The sequence below is a fragment of the Odontesthes bonariensis genome, chromosome 18 (assembly GCF_027942865.1).
Source record: "Odontesthes bonariensis isolate fOdoBon6 chromosome 18, fOdoBon6.hap1, whole genome shotgun sequence".
NCBI classification, from domain to species: Eukaryota; Metazoa; Chordata; class Actinopteri; order Atheriniformes; family Atherinopsidae; genus Odontesthes; species Odontesthes bonariensis.
Window position 1 is genome coordinate 26,332,972 of NC_134523.1, and position 23,461 is coordinate 26,356,432.

A 23,461-nucleotide genomic window follows, 5' to 3' on the forward strand; every position below is an offset into this window, starting at 1 on the left:
CAGAGTCAGGACTAAACAAGGTGAGGCTGCGTTTCAGTTTTATGCTCCTAACATCTGGAAATGTGAGACAGGCCTCAACTCTGACAATGTTTAAATCCAGGCTGAAAACAGTTCTGTTTAGCTGTGCATATGACACCTGAAAGTGTTTCATCTGCACTCAGCAGATGATTTTATTTGCCTTCTTGTGATTTTATGAAGCTGTAAAGCACTTTGAGTTGAGCTCTACAGATAAACTGGCCCTAAATCTTAACATATCACCCAACACATAAAAAGCACGCAGCCAAGTTTCCAGTTTCCTCACCAGGCCGTGTTTGGCGCATATTTTGCACACGTCGTGCAGCAGCTTCGCGGCAGCCATCTTCCTCTTGGATTCGACAGAAGAGAGGCACGCATGGCTGCACAGCTCCCTCTTAGTTCCTGAATCATCCACCGGAGCCAGAATGATGTTTTGAGGCCGCGTTATTGACCTGAAGAGGGGAAGAGAGGGAGGAATTAAACCCACAACCAGGTTGGCTGTTTGTTTTCCACAGGATGGGTCAGAAGCTCAGCAAAGTCCTCTGATCTTAACCCATTTAGGCCTAAAACGCCTGGAAAAGAATGCCTGTAAAACCTATGGGCGATTTCAGAAAGACCCCCTAAAACCTGAAGTTTTTCTGGAAATTCAGCAATTGTGTCAACGCCTACTAAATGATTGATTTCTCAGCCTCTGTAGCAGATAGAAACAAAATTCAAAAAGTATTTGACAGCTTACACCTGTGGCTTTCTTTGGAAATTGAGTTTATTTAAATACACCTTCACGAAAATAGAAAATGTAAAGAGTAAAGTGCAGGAACAGCACTATTTTCTATTAAAAAAACAGTAATAAAATAAAATGTAATTTTATATTTAAATTATTTATTGTGACAGAGCGGCGAATACAGGTAAGACGTGTTACTGATGTCTTGTGTTAGCGGTTTTGGGTGAAGGCATTCAATAAATGCAATTGTGCGTTCCAGTTCAATATTTAGTTCCAAGATTACTTGTAGCCCCTCTTTTTCATTACTTCACGTGGCATCTTTTGGATTTCATTGTTTTGATAACATTGAATGCTCTCCTGTGTTAGTGTCTGCCTACACTTAGCCCCTCCTGTTCCTGCACCAAAGCATCTTTTGGATTTGTTTTTGTAACTGCTACAGCTTACACTAAAATGGTATGAAAATTGTATGCATGTCTAATTTATAGATGGTGCTTCAAGCAGAGCTCCCACCCCCAGGGCTGCTACCAAATCAAAAAATAAAGGTAGGCCTATGTAATTTTACATAAATCTGTGTAATAATAAATATGATTTTCATGGCAATTGTGTATAATACATGTATGTAATTTACAGGTCGTACATCAGGCAGAGCCTCCAAGCAGGGCACGGATACAGGGGGTTGGCGTCAGGACACTACACCTTACTTTAGCAAAACCATGTCAAGGAACCGATTCCTAATCATATGGAAGTTCCTCCATTTCAATAACAATGCAGAACAGAACCCTAATGACAAAATGTACAAGGTACGCCCTGTGTTAAATTACATAGTGGGAAAATTCAAAGAGCTGTACCAACCAAAGCAAAACATTTGCATTGATGAGGGGATGATGCTGTGGATTGGGCGGTTGGCGTTTAGGGTGTACAACCCTCAAAAGCCTGTAAAATACGGGATAAAAATCCTACATTTTGTGTGCCACAGGTTACTGTTTCAATATGCTGCCCTATGTCGGGGAAGCTAGTACCTTGACAGAGATTGTGTTCAAACTCCTGGATCGTCTGCCAGGTCACGGTTGCACATTGTTCATGGACAACTTTTATAATTCTGTTTCACTGTGTGAGCGTCTCCTGGAGGCAAAAACCAACGTCTGTGGCACACTGAGGGTGAATAGGGGGGAGCCCAAGGTCATCAGGGAGGTAATAAAGAATAGCTTGGAGGTTGGGGGGAGAATTATGCTGCACAATGACAGGGTGATGGTTACTGCATGGCAGGACAAAAGGGTGGTGAAGATGGTAACAACCTGCCACCAAGATAAAATGCAAAGAGTTGAGGTATGGCAGAGGGGGCAGAGGAACGAGGTTGAGCAGTTCAAGCCGGAGTGTGTGCTCCAACATGAATGGGGTGGACAAACTGGACCAAAACATTGCCTATTACCCCTTCAAGCGTAGAACACTGAACTGGTCCAAGAAATTTGTAGCCTACCTGTTCCAGGTTTGCATATTCAATGCATTTGTCCTTTACAGAGCCAGGTACCCAGGAAAGTGTAAAACTCTCTTGGAGTTCACACGCAGGGTCGTGAAGTCCTGGACAGTGAAGCAGAGGGTGGAAGAGCATGGGGAAGGGGAGCAGATGCAGGAGGAGGTTGAGGAGGAGGGTGCAGGTGGGGGTGTTGAGGAAGCTGGGGACTTGGATGAAGGCAGGCATACACCAAGAGCTCCGTATAATTGTGACCCAGAGAGCAGGGCTAGATGGTGCCCTACCCAAGCACATACTTGTACGGCTGCCGGGAAAACTGAGAAGGAAGTGTAGGGTCTTGTACGTAGAGGCCAGAGGAGTGAGACGAGACTGTGTTGCAAGGCCTGTAGTGTTCCCTTGCATCCGGGGCAGTGTTTCACAGACTACCACACTAGGAGGACTTATATGTAGGGGTGGATGAAGACGCACACACAGCTGCTAAAAGTGTTTTTTTTTTTTTTTTGTGAAAGGTTTACATGGAGTGTATAGTGTTTACATGTGTCTGCTCTGCTGTAGACACACACACAGAGAGAGACTAGAAGCTCTACAGTTATGACTGAAATGTTTACAGTGTTTTTCTAATGATGTTTTGCCTTTAGTTGTGCCCTGCTGGGGGGTGGGGGTGGGGGGCACGCACTTTACCTTTGAAAAAATGTTTATTGTGTTATGTTTATATATGTTTATGTATCTGCTACAGCTTACATGTAAATGAACTGTTCAGTTTTCCAAGAATCTTTACATGGTTGTAGTAATAAATTTGTATTTTTATATTTATAAAAAAATGTTGTCAGTGTTATTTTTGGTGCATTATACAATAGGATGACTTTTCATGGTGTTTGAGATGACACTGAAGCAAAAATAATTATGATCGAAGACATGTTCTGCTTGAAATGTTGCTTGTCACAAAAAGCCGATTTTCTCAGCTTTTGGTCAGAAATCAGCATTTTTAGTGATGCCCACCCATGTTCTGGAGACAATTACTAAAGAATGGAAATAGGTAGAAAACAAATGCTTTTTTCTGATGATAAAGGAAAGTCTGAAGTTTCTTTTGGTATGTTTGTTTTTGACATGGACATAGAACTCAATTTTCTATGGGTCTTGAAAAAACCCTCAAATGCTGAAAAAATCCTGGCACTGGGATGTTCTGAATTTGAAAATGGCTGGCACTCAATGAGTTAAATGTTTTTATAATTCATGGGTCAAAAATTACCTACAAGACAATCTTTGTACCCTGGTGGTGTCCAGCCCACATGGAAGCATAAACAAAAATAAGGTATGACTTTTTCTAATGATGGGGTCCCTTTAGGAAAAGTCATAAGATTTCAAGTTGGAAAAAGATAGTTTAAGGTATTTTTTCTACAGCTAAACATGGTCGTGGGTCACTTTTGACCCGCAAGACAACAGGAGGGATAATGGTGCGTTCACACCGGAATCGTTCGCGCGACGTGATTACATACAAAGTCAATGCAAAGACGCGAATAGACACGGATTCGAGCCGGCGGCGCAATGAGGCGAATGCCGCCGCGCGAGTGAAAAGATGCGAATCCACGCGACAGTGACGTGGAGAAAGATGGACAGGCGCTCCGCAGCTGAAATGGAGTCGTGTCTGTGACATGCAGATGGGACTGCAGATGGAAATTAGCTTCTAAGCTACAATCTGGTGCAGGTCATCTCTTTACTTTGCAATTAATGTACTTTGCACATGGTCCCTGACTAAATAAAATAAAAAAAATAAAATCACCGCCTTCTCCAGGATTTGCGTCTGGATGACGACCGCTTCCAGCGGTATTTCAGGCTCACCAGGACCCAGTTTGATTACCTGCTCGGGAGGATCGGTGCCGTGATCACCTGAAATCGGTGCCTGAAGATCACGGCACCGCAGCTCCATTTCAGCTGCGGTGCGCCTCTGCATGGTGAAAGGCATCTAAAACAAGCTTTCAAAGCTTAAGATTTCGTACATCTGCAAATTGTCCCCACGGAGAAGGCGAATGTAGTCAATTGAATAAAGAAAAGAAGCCTGTAAAGATGCTGGGCTTACTGAAAGCAGTTGTGACATTTCTTGTGGGGATCCCTTTCAGAGACGCACGCCTCGGAGCAGAAAACCTCCTTGGAGCTGGGCAGCTGGTAAAGCGGGCAGCCTTCCAGCAGGTCTTTGCTGCAGCTGCAGCATTTAACGTCCGCGTCGGAAATGACGAGCGCCGGCGCGTTGTTGGATTCGGCGTCGGATGAGCCGATGTTTCCGGCGTCCTGCGTGTCAAACACAACGAGGTTAGATGTCCGCTTCATGAACTGTGATGTCAGCTTTTTGCTCCAGCTCCAGAAACGTACTCACAGTTTTCTGGAGGCTCCTTTTCTTCTCCAAAGTAGCTGAGATTGTGTTTTCTGACATATGAAATAAGAAAAAGACACAATTAGCTCTGTAGTGGCCATTTGTCCATAAAAAACACATTCAACCAAACAAAATCAAAAGGCCACTGATGCACCATGGGGGATGTGGTTTAATGCAGGCAAAAGAAGATGAATGTCCAAAAATGAATTCCTGCGTTTTCTGATGATTTATTTCCAAACAATAAAACAAACAAAAGAACAAAGAAAGCCATGCCTGCTGCTCTCTCCTTTTCCCTGTTAAAAAAACCATTGGCACACCCAGGTGCATGCTGGTACTCCAGGTGCCCAGTGTGACCCAATTAGCAAATTATTCTAAACAAATAACTAACAAAGAATATCTAAAAAATCTAATCTAAATAAAGCACTGAAATTAATCAAATGAAGTTACTCATAATTAGCAAATTAAATTTACAACTAGAACCGAAAAACAAAAACTAACCTTACAAATAGCTCCTACAAGCTCCATAACACACACAAACACAGCGTGAACGAACTCATCTACAAATCTTTGGTTTGCCATCTTCTGGTTTTCCTTTCGGTCTCCTAATTTCCTGCTTCGTTTAGTTTGGTGACTCGTGTCCTTCTGTTCACCTCAGCTAGTTTTACAGCTTCCCTTCTCACACCTGCTGTTCATTCTGGCATCACTTCCCTCTGTTACATCCTCCTGATTTCCCTTTTGCTCCTCTTTAGTTCAGTGATGTCTTCTGCCTCCCTCTGTAAGTCCTGCATCCTGGGTCCAAACCTCAGTAAAACTCAAATCCTGACACCTTAAAGGCCTCTTGCTTTACACTCACTGCTTTTAAGTGAGAGCAGCCTAACAGTGAAGAGCAGGTCGAATAAAAAAATTGAAATGATTGATTTAAATGGAAGTTAGGGGGGGAAACATCTCGTTATTTATGAATGATGAGAGTGAAAAAAAAGATCCCTGTTAACAAACACTTTGTCCAGTACCTTGAGGCTTGTGCAGAAAAAAACTATGAAGCAGCTTGTAAGACGACACGCAGCATCGATTACAGAAGAGCTGCACTATGTTGTCGCTGCTCCTGAAGTCGACCATGGCTGACACAGGCTGAGAGGAGCGGCACTGCGTGCACCGGAAGGACGTCCTGATACCCTGCAGGACAGAAAAACAAGAAGTCTGGGTGTCTTTATACAGGGACAGGTCCTTTAAACACACAACGATGCAGTGAATCTTCACTTTAGATTCTGCAGCAGTGGGATGAACAGACAGAAGGTCGTTAAATTAAACACAGACAGTTCACATTTCTACGTTAAAAAAAAAAAGACTCTTTCGGTCCTCACCAGGGCTTAAAACACATATCACACTGAGTCATTATCTATTGAACAAAAACTGAGACAAAACACAGAAACAGTGTGTGAGTAACTAAGTGAACCCTGATCCAGCAGCTTCAGCAGCAGTGAGCTGAGGTAATAGTTTCCTGTGGGACGTTATCAGTCTCTCTCATGGTTGTGGAGGAATCTGAAGGTCCCACCACAGCATCTCAGTCAGGCTGACGTCTGGACTCTGACTGGACCGTTGCAACACCTCGATTCTTCTCTTCTTCACACATTCTGCTGTAGATCTGCTGCTGTGTTTGGGATCTTTGTCCTGTTGATGAGCCAGTTTCAGCCCAGCTTTAGCTGTCAGACAGACGGCCTCACATCTGACTCTAGAACACTTTGGTATCCAGAGGAGTTCATGGTGGACTCAATGGCTGCAAGGTGCCCAGGTCCTGTGGCTGCGGAACCAGCCCAGATCATCAGCCCTCCACCACCGTGCTTGACAGCTGGTGTGAGGTGTTTGTGCTGATATGCTGTGTTTGGTTTCCTCCAAACGTGCTGCTGTGCATTATGAGCAAACATCTCCACTTTGGTCTGGTCTGTCCAGAGGACAATGGTCCAGAAGTCTTGTTGTTTGTTCAGATGCAGCTTTGCAAACCTAAGCTGTGCTGCCATGTTCTTTTTAGAGAGAAGAGGCTTTCTCCTGCAGCCCTTCCACACAAGCCATACTTGTTCAGCCTGTTTCTAACTGTGCTGTCATGACCTTTAACCTTTAACATGCTGACTGAGGCCTGCAGAGTCTGAGATGTAGCTCTTGGGTTTTTTGACCTTGGGGTGACCTTGCTGGGACGTCCACTCCTAGGTAGACTAAAGGAAAAATGGCACCCCTTCGTATATATGTAATCTTTAACTTGGATATTTCCTCACCTCCTTAAACTCCTCCAGACATTCTGGGCCACAGATGGTTTTGGAGCCGCAGTCCAGCTTCAGGATCAACGGCTTTTGGCAGCAGATGGAGCTGCAGTTCTCGCAGACACCCACGTTGTCCCTGCAGAAACTATCCAAGCAGTCCTGGCTGCAGAAGCTGTGCACAGCCTCGTCTAGGCTCAACTCAAGCGTTGTCTGCAGAAGACAAATGTGAAGCAGATGTATCAACAGGCTCCTGAATAAATCAAGATCTTTGTTAAAGGGATAGTTCGCCTCTTTTGACATGAAGCTGTATGACATCCCATATCAGCAACATCATTTATGAACATTTTCTTACCCCCTGCTGCGTCCTGTGAGCCGAGTTCCAGCCTCGTTTTGGTGTTGATGAAGGTAGTCCGGCTAGTTGGCTGGGGTTTAAAAAATAAAGCGTTTCGCTTCTCAAAACAATATGCTACACAATACGGTCTACACAGCAGGCAGTGATACGAAGGGAGAGAAAATAGGGCCAAGCGATTGTGAGGTCTGACTTTTTCCTGGAGAACGATTTTGTGATGCAAATGTATTACTCTTTTGAACGCATATTGTTTTGAAAAGCAAAACGCTTTAATTTTTTACACCCCAGCCAACTAGCCGGAACTACTTTCATCAACACCAAAACGAGGCTGGAACTTGGCTCACAGGACGCAGCAGGGGGTAAGAAAATGTTCATAAATGATGTTGCTAATATGGGATGTCATACAGCTTCATGTCAAAAGAGGCGAACCATCCCTTTAAAGTTGAAGGTAAGTGAATGGGTCTCACAGTGCAGGTTTGGTCGCACACCCTGCAGAGCGGAGGCGTCTGGGTGGACGACTGCTGCCGTGTTTGAACGGACCGAGTCTTTGACTTGAAAGAGCACAAGCAGGCTGGACTGCAGAAGTCCTTCATCGTTCCTTTCAGGTCCACAACAGCCATGATGAGGTCCAGAGGCTGCGAGATCTTCCTGATGGAACAAGGAGGGCAGAGGAGAAACACTCAAAGCATGAGCGCTATCATTCGTTCTTTGTTAACTTCAGGCTAACAAACAAAGGTTTCGACGGGTCATCTGAAACTTCTTCTGCACCAAACACACCCATCATGACTGGAGAAGTATGGAAATCTTTGCAGGAATAACACAGTTGCTGCAGAGAAAACTGTTCAGGTGACAGATTCACATGAATCAAAAGAAGAAAAGATTGATCTACATTCTAAAGGGCAAATAAAACACCTCAAAGCTGATGAAGATATGTGCAAACGGGCTTAAACTCAACAAAAGGTTTTTACCGCCTCATTCCTTTCAGCCCTTTTCAGAACACAGATCACCATCAGTTCACTGAGGTGTGCGACAGTTTACTGAATAATGAAATAAATCAGAATAAGTGGGAGCCTGCAGACTCAGGCGGAGCACAACGCACTTAGAAAAGCTTCTAGGAGACACACTAAAACCCCAGAGGGGCATTCTGTGGAGAGGGGAAGCTTCTCAGACTTACTTCAGACAGTAAAAACACGTTCTCGTGGCTGCTTTGCTCAGAGGGAACATCTCAAACAGGCAGTTTTTGGAGCAGAAGACGTCTGTGAAGCCCTTCTTCTGGTAGCCAGTGTGTCCCTTCGTCATACTCTTTTTGCATAGGGAGCAGCTCATGTGCACCGCCTCACATGCAAGAAAAGACAAGAAGTAAGAAATGTTATGTCTGGAAACGTTTATGGTTGGGTTGGTCCGAACCACTGAGGTGCGCAGACACTAGCAGTCGCTTAACCTACGGTAGCCTAATTAGAGCAGAAATTGTAGTCACTACATCAGGACTACCTTTCAAGTAGGGGTGCGCGATCTGACGATATAAAACCGTGACAGGCGAGGAAGAGATGAGAATCGCAGGCAATCTACCAAATTAGAGAAATCGTGTAGATCGCCTTTGCCAATCAGCACAATGATTTTTTATTTTGTTTTAATGCTGGTTCCCCCCGATGCGGCAGACGTAGGGCGTCCTTAACCTAACCGACCAATTATAGCGAACTGTGCGTCGTGACACTTTCTTACACGCCTCCATGTTGTGTTTGTAAAAACTTAGAAAACGCATGGAGAGCCATGGCTGAAAGCCAAGCCGATGAGCTGGTGAAGAAGAGGAAATCCACCTCTGTAATTTGGAATTGGTTCGGGTTTTCTGCTACCCTAACCCACTGCTGCTGGTCCACATCAGGAATGGGAGAAACTCACGGCCAGCAGCAGCACTCTCGTGTCGGATGAGGAAACCGCTAGCTCGTAAGCTAACTACAGTGCAAGAGAAAAAGGATGCACCTCGACCGTGACAAACATTACACAGTTGAAAAGTATTCCTTTAGGGCGCTCTGGTGATGGCAGTGCGTGACTGTGGCTGCAGTAAATGAACATGCAGTGTTGCTCATCTGTTGCTAAATGGCATCATGAGGTGGAGTCAAGTCGTCATCAGTGGTTCGTTTTTCTATTTCCGGTTGCTTCACTCTCACTGTGTCAGATGTCATCAATTAGATCATTATTTTTCATCTTGAATTGGGTTACAGGTGAATTACAATGTGTTGATTGCCAAATTCTTTCTTTTACTTCTTAGCTCTTCTGTGGTTCAGCATGTCGACTTAACTCTACTGTAATTGGTCTTTTTTTTTTTTTTGGATGGAAGATCGTGATAAAAAAAAAAAAAAATCGAAATCGCGATTTTATGCAAAAAAAAAATCGTGAAACAACATTTTTCCATATCGCCCACCCCTACTTTCAAGTGTACATCAAAACCTAAAATATTCTTTTTGCTTACAAAACGTATAAGTTCCCAACTTATTTTGCAATGTGGGCACGTATTTGCAGTGCTAACATTAGTGAGTATGGCTGCTGGCATCTCCAGTCTCTACACCAAGTAACTTTCTCAATGTCGCCTTGCATTGTACAACAGTAACACTGCCAAAGTATTTCCCATAGTACACATTGCCAACATGTTATGAAAAACAACTGTAATAAACGCCGGTGGGTAATTTCATGAAAATTGCAATGGACTTTTTACCCCCACAAACACTGTCCTGTTTGGTAAATGATTCTCCACCCGCTTATGAGCAACCCAGTGTTGACATAAGGGGAGCGATTTATAACCAAGTTTTCTAGACAAAAAGGTTTACATGCTATAATATACAACAAAAACAAAGATTTCTGAGTGGCTGCAGTCCTAGTGACAATGGGGTCAGTCTGGCAGGCAGCATCCCTGGTCCGGGATGTCTGGACGTGAGCACTTGATGTGCTGGCCAGTGAAGAGAGAACAGTGACACTCATTGAGATTTTCAAATACATAATGCACTACATGCTGACACCCCCTGCCCCACATAGGCAGACAGGTTAATGGCCCATCAAATTCACGTCTCATCATGTACTGCAGAGTGGGAAGACTCGTTCTTTTGTCCCTCATGGAGTCAAATGTAAGCATTAACACCCTAATCACACCCATCACTCCAGGCTGTTGTAGACAATAGCTTTGTCCACAATGTCTAGTAAAACTCAAACACATACAAGTTATGGCCACACAAAAACAAAATGCATGGCATAAGATTATGATCCCTATTATTTAGGTTGTCATAAGTTGTATGTAGGAGGGCAATGTGTGTAATTGTACTGATGGCAGCACAGTCCACTGACAACAGCAAGTGTCTGCACTCTGCATGCAGTCAATGTAACATGAATGTCCTCATATTAGTGATAGTGATGGCATGTACACTATACATACTTTCTGTTATCCGTGTATGTAACCATATCGCTAACACAAGACTTCTCCCTAGGGGTGCGTTAGTAAACTCAACCTGATGCAGACAGAGAGCACACATCTCGGTTCGAAAGCCGAGCATTACACTCGTGATAAACTGACGAGTCTATGTTCGAGGGTAGTCAGCAAACGTTTGCTAAACATCCCTACCCTTCACCTAGCCACAACACCCGATCGCGTATCCCACACGAAAGACACACACATTGCTACCCTTGCAACATAACTCACGTTGTCTTCTTGCACTCTGAGAACACCTAGAACCATCATTCTAGGTGTGGATAGGGGAGTAGTTATAACTACCCAGATAGACTTTTCAATGCAGAAACGACTCGACGTAAAAAAAAAACAAACAAACAAAAAAAAAACTAAAAGGTCACCAAACCGTAACAAAGGCTTACAAAATATAAGGTCACCAATCGAAAGAAAGGCTTATAAAATATGAATTGTTTTCGTCGGGCGTCATTTTCCGTGTAACAGACAAGTGTCTAGCCGCAGAACATGCCAATAACTAGACTTGCTTACCTAAGTATTCATGCTTTATGTAGTCCCCTACACGTAAGATACTTGGTCAAAAAACAAATGTCTTGTTTTACAACCAATTTTCCAAATCTAACCAGTTTAACAGAGTATTGGTTTTGTAGCGCAGTGTAGGTTTCATGGATAAATACCTCCACAGCTAATGTTGGCTAGTTAGCTGGCACCCATAAAGTAGCTAGCGGCTACAAATAATTATGACTTACTTCACCGGTGTGGGTAGCTGATGGACCGGCAAGGCTTGGCACTGATCCAGGCTTCAACTTCAGGTGTAGGGCAAAACCTGCCCTGTACTGTCCCAAGTTGTGAAAGCATTCCTCTGTGAAATGTTTCGCGCACACATTGATGCTCTTTGGGACATGCATGGGCACCTGTCCCGCGTAAATGAAATTAAGCCATTCCATTGTCAAAGGGTCAGAGGATGGAAGCGCAAACAGACTCTTCTCTTCATCTTCACATCCTGGCACAGTACATTTTGCATGGTAAAGTCGTTTGGAAGCCATTGCTATATCTTCTGTCTTCAGTCGTAACTGGCGAGTCTTCTTCTTCTTCTTCTTCTTCTTCTTCTTTGGCGAGTCTTGGTCTACTCCACATGAGTTGGGCGGGCAAGGTAATGCAGGTGTGGGTGGAGACAGAGGGCGTGGCGGAGAGAGGGCGTAGGGATTTTTGATTAGCTCATCCTGGCATGACGTCAAACCAGGGGCCGTGAATCACTGCGCCACTTGGACGGGCTCTTTTCAAAACATGGAGGAAATGCTGTACTGCTTAGTGAACACATTTCGCTATTTCTACCCACTGGAGTGACTTAAGGAGGCTAGAGGCAGTGGCGATTCTAGAGATTTATTCATGGGGTGGTAGAGGGGTGGCAATTTTTTTTAGGAAGCCCATCGTACTTTGTACTTTATATGAGCCCATATACAACAGTTTTTTCAACACCCAAGTGTGATAAATTCAATATTTGGTCTACATACATGACCATTCCACTTTTTAGTATATTAAAACAGTGTTTACCTTGGGATTATTGTAGCAGCAGAAATGTTTCCCCCCCATTAACAATAACAAAATATGTATATCAACTGATTGCTATTCAGTATCAAATTTACAGAAGCTGTATGTGACGATTGCTGTGCTGTGCAGCAAATCTCTTAACAAACTCATCCAAATCAAATTTTTTTGCACGTTTAGACTCAATCTCAATCTGAGAATTGCTAAACCTGCAGGTCTGTTCTCAGACGTAGTTGAACGCAGTTGATTTTTGATGAGTTTAAGAGCTGAAAAACTCTTGTATGGTTCCAAAAAACACGGAAATTCTACTAGTCTTAGCCACCACTAGCATATTAGCCAACGCCAACTAGCAGACTTTTTAAGAACGGTTCATAGAACAAAAATGATATGAAATGCCACAACTTCAATTGGTTTCAGCTCAATATGTCAAAGGCTAGCCAGTAGCTAGCTAGTTATCAACGTTTTTCAGTTAGGTAGCGCCAGCTATCTAGTTACCGAACTGGCTTGAAAAGCTATCTTGTGGCTAACCGTGACATGAGGTCAAACGTAGCTAGTGGTTATCTGGAGATTTTCTTGTGCAAATCCGTTTCATGAATGAGACCCGAACTGGCTTGAAAATAATAATAATAATAATACTGTAGTGACTTCACGGAGGCTCTGAGACCGGCGGTTGCCGAACTGCTCTTAAGTTTTACACTGGCAGTACAATCACAGACCACGGGTGACTCTCAGTCCTGCTCCGCAACCAACCCCAGGAGAGCACCAGACCTGCCCACGCCCACTCCTCTCCCCCAACCAGCCCACACCTGAGTGACATGACCTGCGGTCCAGTGATTGACAGGGAGAGGAGGAAACAAGCCAGTCCGTGTGCTTTTACCTTAATTCTGGGTCGTTACAATACTTTTATTTTGTACAGCGCCTTCCATCTATGAGGAATTATAAACGTTTCGAAACCATATTACACTTTGATGAATGTATCATGATTTTGTGTGAATGACAATTTATTTTCGCTGCGTTTGAACAACAGGATTACGATATACATTTGTGGTCAAACAGGGGCGTAGCACCAAATTTGGGGCCCCAGGAACAACCACTACCATGCATATTTGAACCAACATCGACCCTATGTTAGGCTTTTGGGACACTTGTATAGGCTAATAGTTATTATGAAAATAAATACATTTAAGACAAATATTGCTTCTATATCACAATTATGTGGTAGCCAACAAAATGAGAGACTATTTTTTAATTATTTGACTTCGGCTGCTATCACAGTGGTATGCAACGGAATGGGATAATCAGTTACTGTAGGCTGTCATTTTTACATTTGGGCTCACCTTTCTTGGGAAAGAAATCAGTCAGCAGTTGTTTTCCTTAATTTTGTTTCCTCTGTCTCTCTTGCCTTTCTTTTCTTTTCTGAAAGCCTGATTTTTTTTTTGGATGACATCTTTCATGTGCCAGCTGCTGCTTTAATGCCTAATAATGAAGTGAGTGAAATTTATTGCGCATGTACGATCAAAAGTCCGCCAGAAGGCGGACTAAACCAATGCGCACTGATAATGAGGGTGTCTGATATAGATTATAGCCTATTTGCAGGCTGGGATATACATTTCAACAGATGTATATCCAGAGAACATTGGATTTGCATAAATTACCAACATATATTGACATTATTTAAAAAATGATTTTTAAAAAATGAAAGAAGAAGAAAATTTCCCTTAGGGCCCCCCCTGTAGGCTGGACCCTGTGAAGCAGTCTGACTTTTCCCCCCTGTTCGACCCCGCTGTGGTCAAATATGTACCGCATGTTTAGCTATGGGTGGGTGAAGTCACACTCTGAAGTAGACCTGCGCTGTGGGTTACAGGGGGCTGGTGACCGTGATCTGGACTTCACTTCAATGATTCACTCCAACTTTACTTAAACTATAGTTGTTACTTCTTCAAATGGGTTGAAGACACGGACAAGAGGCTCCTCACTGTCAAAATCACCACAACTTCAGAGTCCGGCTTACTTCAAACGTTCACTTCATGTGCTAGGTTTCGACATACAGCAGGATAAATTAGCTGCTAGCCTACTGCTGTCTGTATCCTACTCATGAAAGTACCCAACTTTCGAGAAACGTATGCTGCTCCTGTCCTGAACGGTTTCATATTCAATTTATCCTGTTAGCAACAACAACAAAAGAAACTGACTAACTGGTTTACAGGCTGCGGTTTTAGCTAAAACGTGTGCCCTCCTCTAGTCTTGTGCCCTCGTCTTTTAGCTGTTCCTCTTACATAAAGTTTGCTGAATAAAGTTCCCCTGCACACTCAGAGCAAATTACGACATAAATCATTATTTTACCATACCTTATTGTAAGAATCCGATAAATCTAGTTAATGGATGCGGTCTCTCTGATCCTGTTTCGCGGGAGCTGCAGGTGACAGGCAGTGTTCATCTCGCGTTGGCTCTACTGAGCAGGGTTGCCAGATGTTGAACGATAAAATAAGCCATAGCCGCCCAGACCTGCATGGTCACTCGAAAAACTGATCAGAAATCAGCTCTCTGCAGCATCAGTCTGACCATTATTGTGTTAGTTCAAAATGTAAAACTGATCCGTCAGCCAGCCATCACCATTGACTGACAGCGTTTCTCTTGTTTGTTGTGTGGACGAACTTGATCAATTACCTATCAGATCTAGGGTGGCCATCGGGGTGACCAATGACATTTCAGTGGTGGCCCTGGCCTTCCTTGGCCACTATCTAAAATCGCCTTTGGCTAGAGGAACTAATTTTAAGGCTAAAAAACACTCTGAGAGTGAAATTTTCATGCCATGGGAACTTTAAGTATTAATTAAGGCTTAATGGTGTTTCCTAAAGGGGGCTCTGTTAAACCTGGCACCACAGCCCGCTTAAACCACTGTCACATTGACCGCAGAGCACTAGCTCCTTTAGCCAGCGCGAGATGCAGGCACAATGGATCGGTTTTTAATTTACAAAAATGAGTAAAAACCAGCACAAAAACCATGCTCATCCTGAATGTCTCACTATGATTACAACAACAAACTACAAATACAACATGAAGAAAGTCAAGGACATGCACGCCAGCTTCCGCTCATTGAAAATGTATTGGCCGTGTCTTTTTTTGTGGGATGTTTTATATTTAGAAATGCATATTTGCAAAAGGGGACTTTAGTATGTTGTCGTAAAAGTGGCTCTTCCCTTGATTTTGCTCTGCCAATGTGGCTCTTGTGAAAACAATAGTGAGTATCGCTGCTATAAGCTATAAACCCAACAGCTACTTTTCACGTCTTGTGATCTCCAACACGAACTTCCGGCTGTAAAATGAAGCTGTTAACAACGAGCCCAGAGCCTGAGTTCCCTCGTTGTGGTGAAACAGGGTCTCAGAGAGCGTCCCCACCTTTGCTGCACAGCTTGGCTTGTTTGCGGCCTCTGTGGAGGCGGCAGGAGCCGCTTCACGCCGGTCCCCCTCAGCAACATCCGCCAGCTGATCCTCCACCGGCGGCTTATCACTCAAAGATGACAGCTGGGAAATGTGATGCGATTCCAGCAGCTTCTCCTGAGTTTAAACAACAACAAAAGAGGCTGTAAGGAAAGTCGATTGGTTTATTCTCCATCATCATTTCCTGCACATATAAGGTGCAAACACAGGACTGAAGTACTCACAATGTTCAGCTTTGGGATCACTATCTTCACTTCTTTCATCCCCCTTAAAGCTGCTGAGAAGTCGGTCTTTTCTACAGATGATGACAGCGTGTTAGTTTGTTGCTGTTGGTCCAAAGATGAGGCGACAAATATCTGCAGAACTTTTCTGTTCCACCTGATGTGCTCTGGTGTTTCTGGTTTCTCTTACCTATCCTCAAAGAGGAAGAGGATGCAGCACCGTCCTCCTCCATCCAGTCATCCTCTTCTTCATCGTCTCCGTCTGAATCTTCCCGCTCCGCAGTCTCACGGCCGCCGCTACCCTCCTCAGGATTACCCGACTCCCCGTTTGCCTCGTTATCCTCGTTTCTCACATCATCATCATCTGTGTCTATGTCCATGTTGAAGTCAACACTCATGTCATCATTATGATCACTGAAATAAATCTGGGATTCGTTCTCTTTGCTACATGACGGCGTCTCCTCAGGAGTGTTCGCCGCATCATTCGTCTCATCGGCCGGCTCGCCGTCACTCCTCTTCCTGCTTCTTCTGGAGGAAGAACCTTTTCCTTTCTTCGTAGCACCTGGAGGAAACCAGGACAGGAGTGTGAAACAGCATCTACGCTAAAGTTTTATTCCTTCGTTGCTGCTGTTTTTTTTTTTTTTTTAGACGGTGTGGAACTACTCGTATTCCTCATTCAGTCTAAAAATCTTATAAAAGACACTTTTTTTCTCCCTTTCAAATTATCACTACTTTTAAAATTATCATTATTATTTTTTTTCTAAATTATGTTCAGTTATTTATCTTTATTTAATTTTCACTTCAAATCTGTGTAATTGGTCCAATGTTTTATTAGTTTTAATTTATTGACTGTTGATTTTGCTAAGATGTTGTGCAGCTGTAAACAGAGGGAAAACATGTACATGAAAGGAAATTTGACTTGTCATGTTACCATTATGAAAAAATGAATAAAAATTAAATTATAAAAAAGACACTTTTATTCATTCTTTAGCTACTGGTGAAAGATCAGCTGGAAGGACTTGTGGGTGACGGCGCCGAGAAGGACAAGCTTCCTCATTCTATGATGTCCCCTCCTATCCCCGAAAAACCTCCATCGTGCCCCTTGTGTTCAACGCCAGCTTCATTCCTGCACGTCCTCTTTCAGGGATGATACACAACTAACACTTTAAAGGGATAGTTTGCCTCTTTTGACATGAAGCTGTATGACATCCCATATCAGCAACATCATTTATGAACATTTTCTTACCCCCTGCTGCGTCCTGTGAGCCGAGTTCCAGCCTCGTTTTGGTGTTGATGAAGGTAGTCCGGCTAGTTGGCTGGGGTTTAAAAAATAAAGCGTTCTGCTTCCCAAAACAATATGCGTTCAACAGAGTAAAGGCCTCAGTATGCTTCTCCGTAGTCCGTCTTTTCAAAGTTCTCCGTCGGGAGGTCGGATACGCAAGGCAGTTCACCTCCCGATCAGTAGGCGTCACTACGTTAAACGACCCAATCTGGCGACGTCTATGGCGTAAGTTGTTGATTGATTGTTCACCTTCCGGCTCCGTTCCACTCCTCACAGTGAACGATGGCGACCGAGAGAGAGAGACTGTTGTTGGAGTTGGAGCTTGTTGATTTTGAAATGCAAATACTTTTGTTGACCGGCACACAGTAAACTCTTTCAAAAACGGCGGTGTTGTTGTTCTGAGAGGAAGGAGCAAAACCGGAAAAGTGATTCCGGAAATGATGTTGTTAGCCGACCAATCACAACCCTTGCGGTCTCCGTCGCCTCGACGGATAGATAGATAGATAGGAACTTTGGCCGAGGCACGCAAGCTACGGAGAGCGTCTCCGGGAGGGTAGGCGACCATAAATCAGCCTTAATACATTTGCATTACAAAATCGTTCTCCAGGAAAAAGTCAGACCTCACAATCGCTTGGACCTATTTTCTCTCCCTTCGTATCACTGCAAGCTGCCGCCTGCCGACAGTCGCGCCTGTTACAGTGTTTGCTGCTCAGAAGCAGGGGACTGCTCGGTCTACTTTTTCCTGGAGAACGATTTTGTGATGCAAATGTATTACTCTTTTGAACACGCATATTGTTTTGAGAAGCAAAACACTTTATTTTTTAAACCCCAGCCAACTAGCCGGACTACTTTCGTCGACACCAAAACGAGGCTGGAACTCTGCTCACAGGACGCAGCAGGGGGTAAGAAAATGTTCATAAATGATATTGCTGATATGGGATGTCATACAGCTTCATGTCAAAAGAGGCAAACTATCCCTTTAATAAGTACGTGGTCCAGTGGAAGCTCGACTCAGGGAAGACGATGCTTTGCATGGTTAACATCATCTCTTTGAGCTATTTTTCCATCAATCTTTACATAAACTGATAAATTAGATGACGTTTATATCCACTCGGATGTGTTTTTAGCTGTGAAAGTGGCTTTTTTTAAAGCTGAAAACAGCTTCCAGCTGTGGCTAAAAGCAAAAATGAGAGTGAACCAAACTAAAAGAGAAGAAAGCTCCTCAGAGGGTCATCTTAAGAGAAAAGGTAAGAGATATCATCAGCTTCAGCCCCAATGAAAATGACAGAAATGTGTGTTAACCTTCACATTGTGCATCGTCAGCTTTCTGCTCCCTCACCGGATCCAGCACATCTCCACAGAAAGAAGGAAAGGAAAACACAGTGTGAATCTAAAGAATCTCCTACATACAACAACTCAGATGCACATTAAATGAATCTAAACTCAGTTAAATTTAAACACGAACAAAGTTTCCAAGATTGTTCAAGTTTAGCTCATTTTTTTCATGTCTCAGTGGGATTTTAAACCAATTAAAAGCAATCTGCAGCCGTTTTACAGAGAAAGCAGACGGGTTGAACGCAGACTGAGTTAGATACAGATTTCTAGGTTTGACTCCCGAAGTTAAACACCATTTCCCACTGAGGAGTTTTTGAGTTTTAGATCAGTTTCTCCTCTGAGCAGCCGTCCATATGCGGCTCTTTGTGCCTGCTTTATCGGGTCAGAAGGTCCCAGATGTGATGTTTGAGCTGCATGTGGATGGCTGCAGAGGAGCTCCATGAACCATAACAGCCAACAGCAACTGTGCACAATCGAAAACACTCCATAATTATATGCAAGGCCGAAGACTACATGACATCTGGAGAATTAAAAACCCTAATAAAAAGGGAATACTCATGTTATTCAAATTCATTTAAAACTCATTCCCGAATTTACTATTTTCTTATATCTAAGGAGTTACTGCCTCAGGTTAAAAACTGTTGGTGTAATAGCATTGTAATTAGTAATCACGCAGCAGTGTCTATGGAAGTCCAATTGGGTCAAATTGAACACTATACAAAATGATGGAGATTACCAGTGTTTTTGTTGAAAGATCTATAGATATGTTTTTCGAATTAAACAAATGTGAAACCACAGCCAGTGTTAGATGGGAAGCTTTTAAAACTGTGCACAATCAGGTTTGGAAAGCAATAATTAGCCTTAAACACGGATGTAAATAAGGCTGGTTCGAGGGCAGAAGAGAAGCCAACATACCTGGAAAGTTGATTTCCTCCAGAGATTTTCCCTGGAAAACCTCTAGAGATTCGGTCTCCAGTGCCGACAGGAGCTCTAAGATCTTCGCGACGTCCGCGGCGGCCTCTGGCATCTGGTAGTACTCCCTGTCGGTCCGGATGTCGCGATCCAAAAGTTTGGCCAGCTGGCCGAGCTCATCGTTGCCGAGGACGAGAATCTGGAAAATTCTCTGCATGTGATAACGAAAATACACGGACTTGAGCCCCTCCTGGCCCGACGCCCCGCACAGTTTCACGAAGGTGTGGACGCAGCAGGGTCCGTTCCAGGTCGCCGTTCCTGAACGCGAGGCCAGAAGCTTGGCGAATACGTAGGGATTATCCACTGGCACGCCACAGGCTTCTCTCTTCTCCACGAGCACGGCCACAGCAGCAAGCAGGTCAGGAGTCAGCATGGCAGCAACCTTTTTGCCACTTTTGGAGACGACACTGATCTTCACGGTTCTGTTGGACAGAATTTGCTCAAACTGCGACTGGACAGCGTCGGTGGCGGTGCCTTCCTGAGGCCCGGTTTCATCCCTCTCCTGGAACAACTGGTCAGCAGCGGCGGCGGCGGCTTCCTGAGGCCCGGTTTCATCCCTCTTCTGGAACGACTGGACGGTCATTTTCGAAACGTCAACATTTCCGTTCAAGATGGACAAATAAGCGATGATGCCTCTGAGCAGCGCAGAGTAGACGGGCGGGCTCTGAAACATGCTCAGGCTGCTGGTGGCGGACGCCACCGTCTGCTGGATGTACCGGTGGAGAAGCTGCACGTCCAGGATGAAGCCGATGGTTGGCTGGCTGGCTATGTTCAGTGGCAGTGGCGTGTTCGAGGGCCACTCTTTGGCACACAGGTTGATAAAAGCCTTCGCCTCCTGCACCGTCTCTCCGTCAGCCTCCTCATTCAGAGCTCTGGCGTATTTGATGTCAGCCATCTTCTTCAGGGAGTTGCCCATTTTCAGCGCCAGCCTCTTCACGGCCTTTTCCTCTTTGTTTGCGCCCGCGAGCGTCCGGAGAGTTTCAACAACACTGCTGAAGTTCTGGGGTTTCAAAGCCTCCTCAAAGCTGAGTATGGACTTTTCCTGCAGCTTCACCAGAACCCTTCCCATCACCCTGAGCTTCTGGTTGATGTCTGAACTCCTGGACCTGCCCTCGCCTGCGCAGTGCAGATACTGAGCCAGCAGCAGGAGGTAGGAATCCTTTAGAACCACAGAGCCAATCTCATCCTTCTTCAGCTTCCTCTGCATCTTCCTCACTCCAGACGACATGTTTTGGGGGTTTATGACCCCCAGTGCGACCAAACTCAGGATCTGCGTTTTGTAAACCGGAGGAGTGTCGGCGGGCTTTGCCGGACACCCCTGGATGTGTTGCCATAATCGGTGGCGCCTGAATATGTGCTTACAGTAGATGCAGACGGCAGATGTTTTCAGCGTGGGCTTGTCCACTTTGCTCCTGGATTTCAGCCGACCTTTGCGAGCCTTCAACACCTCCTGGTTGTGTTTGTGGTTTCCTCTGCTCCGTAACTCCTCCAGAGCCTTCTTTCGGTCCTTGCTGTTTCGCCGTAATTTAAACGCCGCGGCGATGTCCGGCTCCTCCCTTCTGTGGGTGAAGAGGTGGCGAGAGACTTTGGTCTGAGGCTTCCCACAGACGTAGCAGTAATTCCTCTTGGTGCAGGAGGGAACCTGGACCGATGTGCCGGAGTCGGAGGCGTCGGAGCTGGAGTCGTCCTGCCGGGTGCACGACGCGTCCACCGGCTGCTCGGACTCTGAGAAGTTGCTGAGCTCCTCATCAGAGACGTTCTCATCACCGCACAAGTCCGCACAGCTCGACTCCTCAAACTGAAATGATGAAAAACGCAGTTTTAAACACTGAAAAACAACGTTTCTGTGAGCTCAGAGCTCAACGTATCAGAGGCTGTTGTGCATGGGAGCATGTTTTCAAGCTAAACTGTTCAAAATGTCCACGTTGTCCAGAAGCTCTCACTTCTTTATAGATCATAAAAACATGAAATAGTTCACTGAAACGTGTAAACATGAATGTAAATACTAGGGCTGGGCGAATTAACTCGTTACTTTCGCGTTAACACATTAATTACTTAACGCCGATAAATATTTTATCGCGCATTAACGCATGTTTTATTTATTTTTAAATAAAATAAATAAATAACATTTTTGAGGGCTTTTGTGCCTTTAATGGATAGGAAAGTTCAGAGAGACAGGAAGCAGGGGGCAGAGAGAGGGGGAATAACATGCAGCACAGAGCCGTCCGATGCGGGACTCGAACCGGGGCCAGCTGCAGCGAGGACTATAGCCTCTGTACATGGGGCGCCTGCTCAGCCCACTACGCCACGGACCACCCCTGTTTTATTATTTATTTTATTTTGTAAAAGGCTGTTGCTCACAGGCTTTAATATTGTAAAAGTCTGTTGCTCTGTTTTACAGGTGTAGCAGCTGGTTGTCGGATTTTTCATTGTTTTTTAAGTTCGTCTCTTCATGTTTCTGTTCTTTTTTTCTCTTCTTCGCTTTCTCTCTCTCTCTCTGTCCCCCGGTCCAGTTCGGCACTACTATCATATCATGTTAAATATTGTAACAAAAATAAATAAATAAAAATGAGGAGTTGATGGGTGTCAAGGGGAGATTTACATTCATAAAACTTCCCTTGGCATGGCAAATGTGTTTAGCATAAACGGTATTCAGATTACAATTCTGCTGCCATAATGCTGGACAGGACAAGGGAAAAAAAAAAGTCTGTTGCTCACTGGCTTTTATTCTGTAAAAGTCTGTTGCTCACAGGCTTTTATTATTGTAAGTCTGTTGCTCACAGGCCTTTATTCTGTAAAAGTCTGTTGCTCACAGGCTTTTATTTTGTAAAAGTCTGTTGCTCACAGGCTTTTATTTTGTAAAAGTCTGTTGCTGTCTGCTGCGGAACCGGAAAAGAAAGTAATCGGCGGATCCACCAAACATGGAGAAGGGTACGGAACTTTTACTCGGCCATTTTCATTTGAAAGTTCTTCCAGAGTCGACAGAACCAAAGTCATCTGTAAACACTGCCAAGTTGAATTGTCTTCTCAGCGTAGTAGTTCCAGTCTAAAATATCACTTAAAGGCAAAACACACAACTGATAGCAGCAAGTCATTCAAGGAAACAGACAGTGGAGCGAGGCTTCTACAGAAAAACTACAGAAAGATGCTGATGTTAAAAGTGTGTTTGCACAACAAATGTTATGGCACTTTCATTCATATGGCAGCACATTTAAAATAAAACTAAATGCTAAAAGCTATACACTACTTTTTTTCATTTTTGGATTTTGCGTACAAATGCGATTAATCATGATTAATCAGGGAAATCATGTGATTAATTATATTAAACATTTAATCGTTGCCCAGCCCTAGTAAATACAGTATAAAAGGCTTCACCGTGCCTGTTTATCTCATAGCTGCACATCTGCAGCAAATGAGCAGCCTGGTCTAAACGGCGGCTTCTGTGAGGAGGAACCTGTTCAAACGGATTTAAATCTGTGAGCTGGGCTCAGTAAAGCGGGTCCTCATTCTGTGGTTTGTTTAGTTGGATTGTTTCCCACCTTGTTTTAGACTCTGAAGCTTCTACAGTTCACTTAGTTTTTCCACATCGTTGAATAAAAATAAAAGAAAAACCTTTGAGCGCCACGGGTACACGGCGCTCCCGTAGCTGTAGGTTATTTCCTGTCCTGCAGATATTTTCCTCCATGCAAACAGGCACAGATGCGGTTTCCCGTCATAAACCATCTTCATCAGTTTGCAGTTGGGGTTCACGTGGTCGTCATTCACGAGTCTCCCGAGGCTGCCGTCGTCTGCCGAAGCGTCGACGCTACGAGACGAATGAAACCAAAGATAGAGGCCGATGATGATGGTGCTAAATCAGAACTACGGATATTCAAACTGTGCAATATAAATTCTATTTCATTTGTTAGTTTGCATTCTTTTTTCAAAATTAATGTAAAAGTTCAGTTTCAGTCGATTTGGCTGAAAATGACGACAAATATCCAAAGAACAGAAGTAAGAAATCTAATCAGACTCGTTGTTAAAGGTTTTTTTATT

The 23,461-nt window shown here is 44.1% G+C and overlaps 1 protein-coding gene across 1 annotated transcript in view; it reads right to left on the bottom strand.

The window, feature by feature from the left end:
* The window catches only part of LOC142367381 (uncharacterized), an 82,878-nt gene that overhangs the window by 42,614 nt on the left and 16,803 nt on the right, over positions 1-23,461 (bottom strand). The window contains exons 12-24 of the mRNA XM_075449346.1: positions 23,039-23,231; positions 19,370-21,224; positions 18,422-18,472; positions 16,028-16,399; positions 15,841-15,911; positions 15,575-15,733; positions 8,351-8,511; positions 7,644-7,824; positions 6,843-7,037; positions 5,586-5,748; positions 4,579-4,628; positions 4,285-4,493; positions 302-467 (exon numbers count right to left, since the gene is read on the bottom strand). Of these exons, the coding sequence (XP_075305461.1) occupies positions 302-467; positions 4,285-4,493; positions 4,579-4,628; positions 5,586-5,748; positions 6,843-7,037; positions 7,644-7,824; positions 8,351-8,511; positions 15,575-15,733; positions 15,841-15,911; positions 16,028-16,399; positions 18,422-18,472; positions 19,370-21,224; positions 23,039-23,231 (3,826 nt within the window). The remainder of the gene's footprint in view (positions 1-301; positions 468-4,284; positions 4,494-4,578; positions 4,629-5,585; positions 5,749-6,842; positions 7,038-7,643; positions 7,825-8,350; positions 8,512-15,574; positions 15,734-15,840; positions 15,912-16,027; positions 16,400-18,421; positions 18,473-19,369; positions 21,225-23,038; positions 23,232-23,461) is intronic.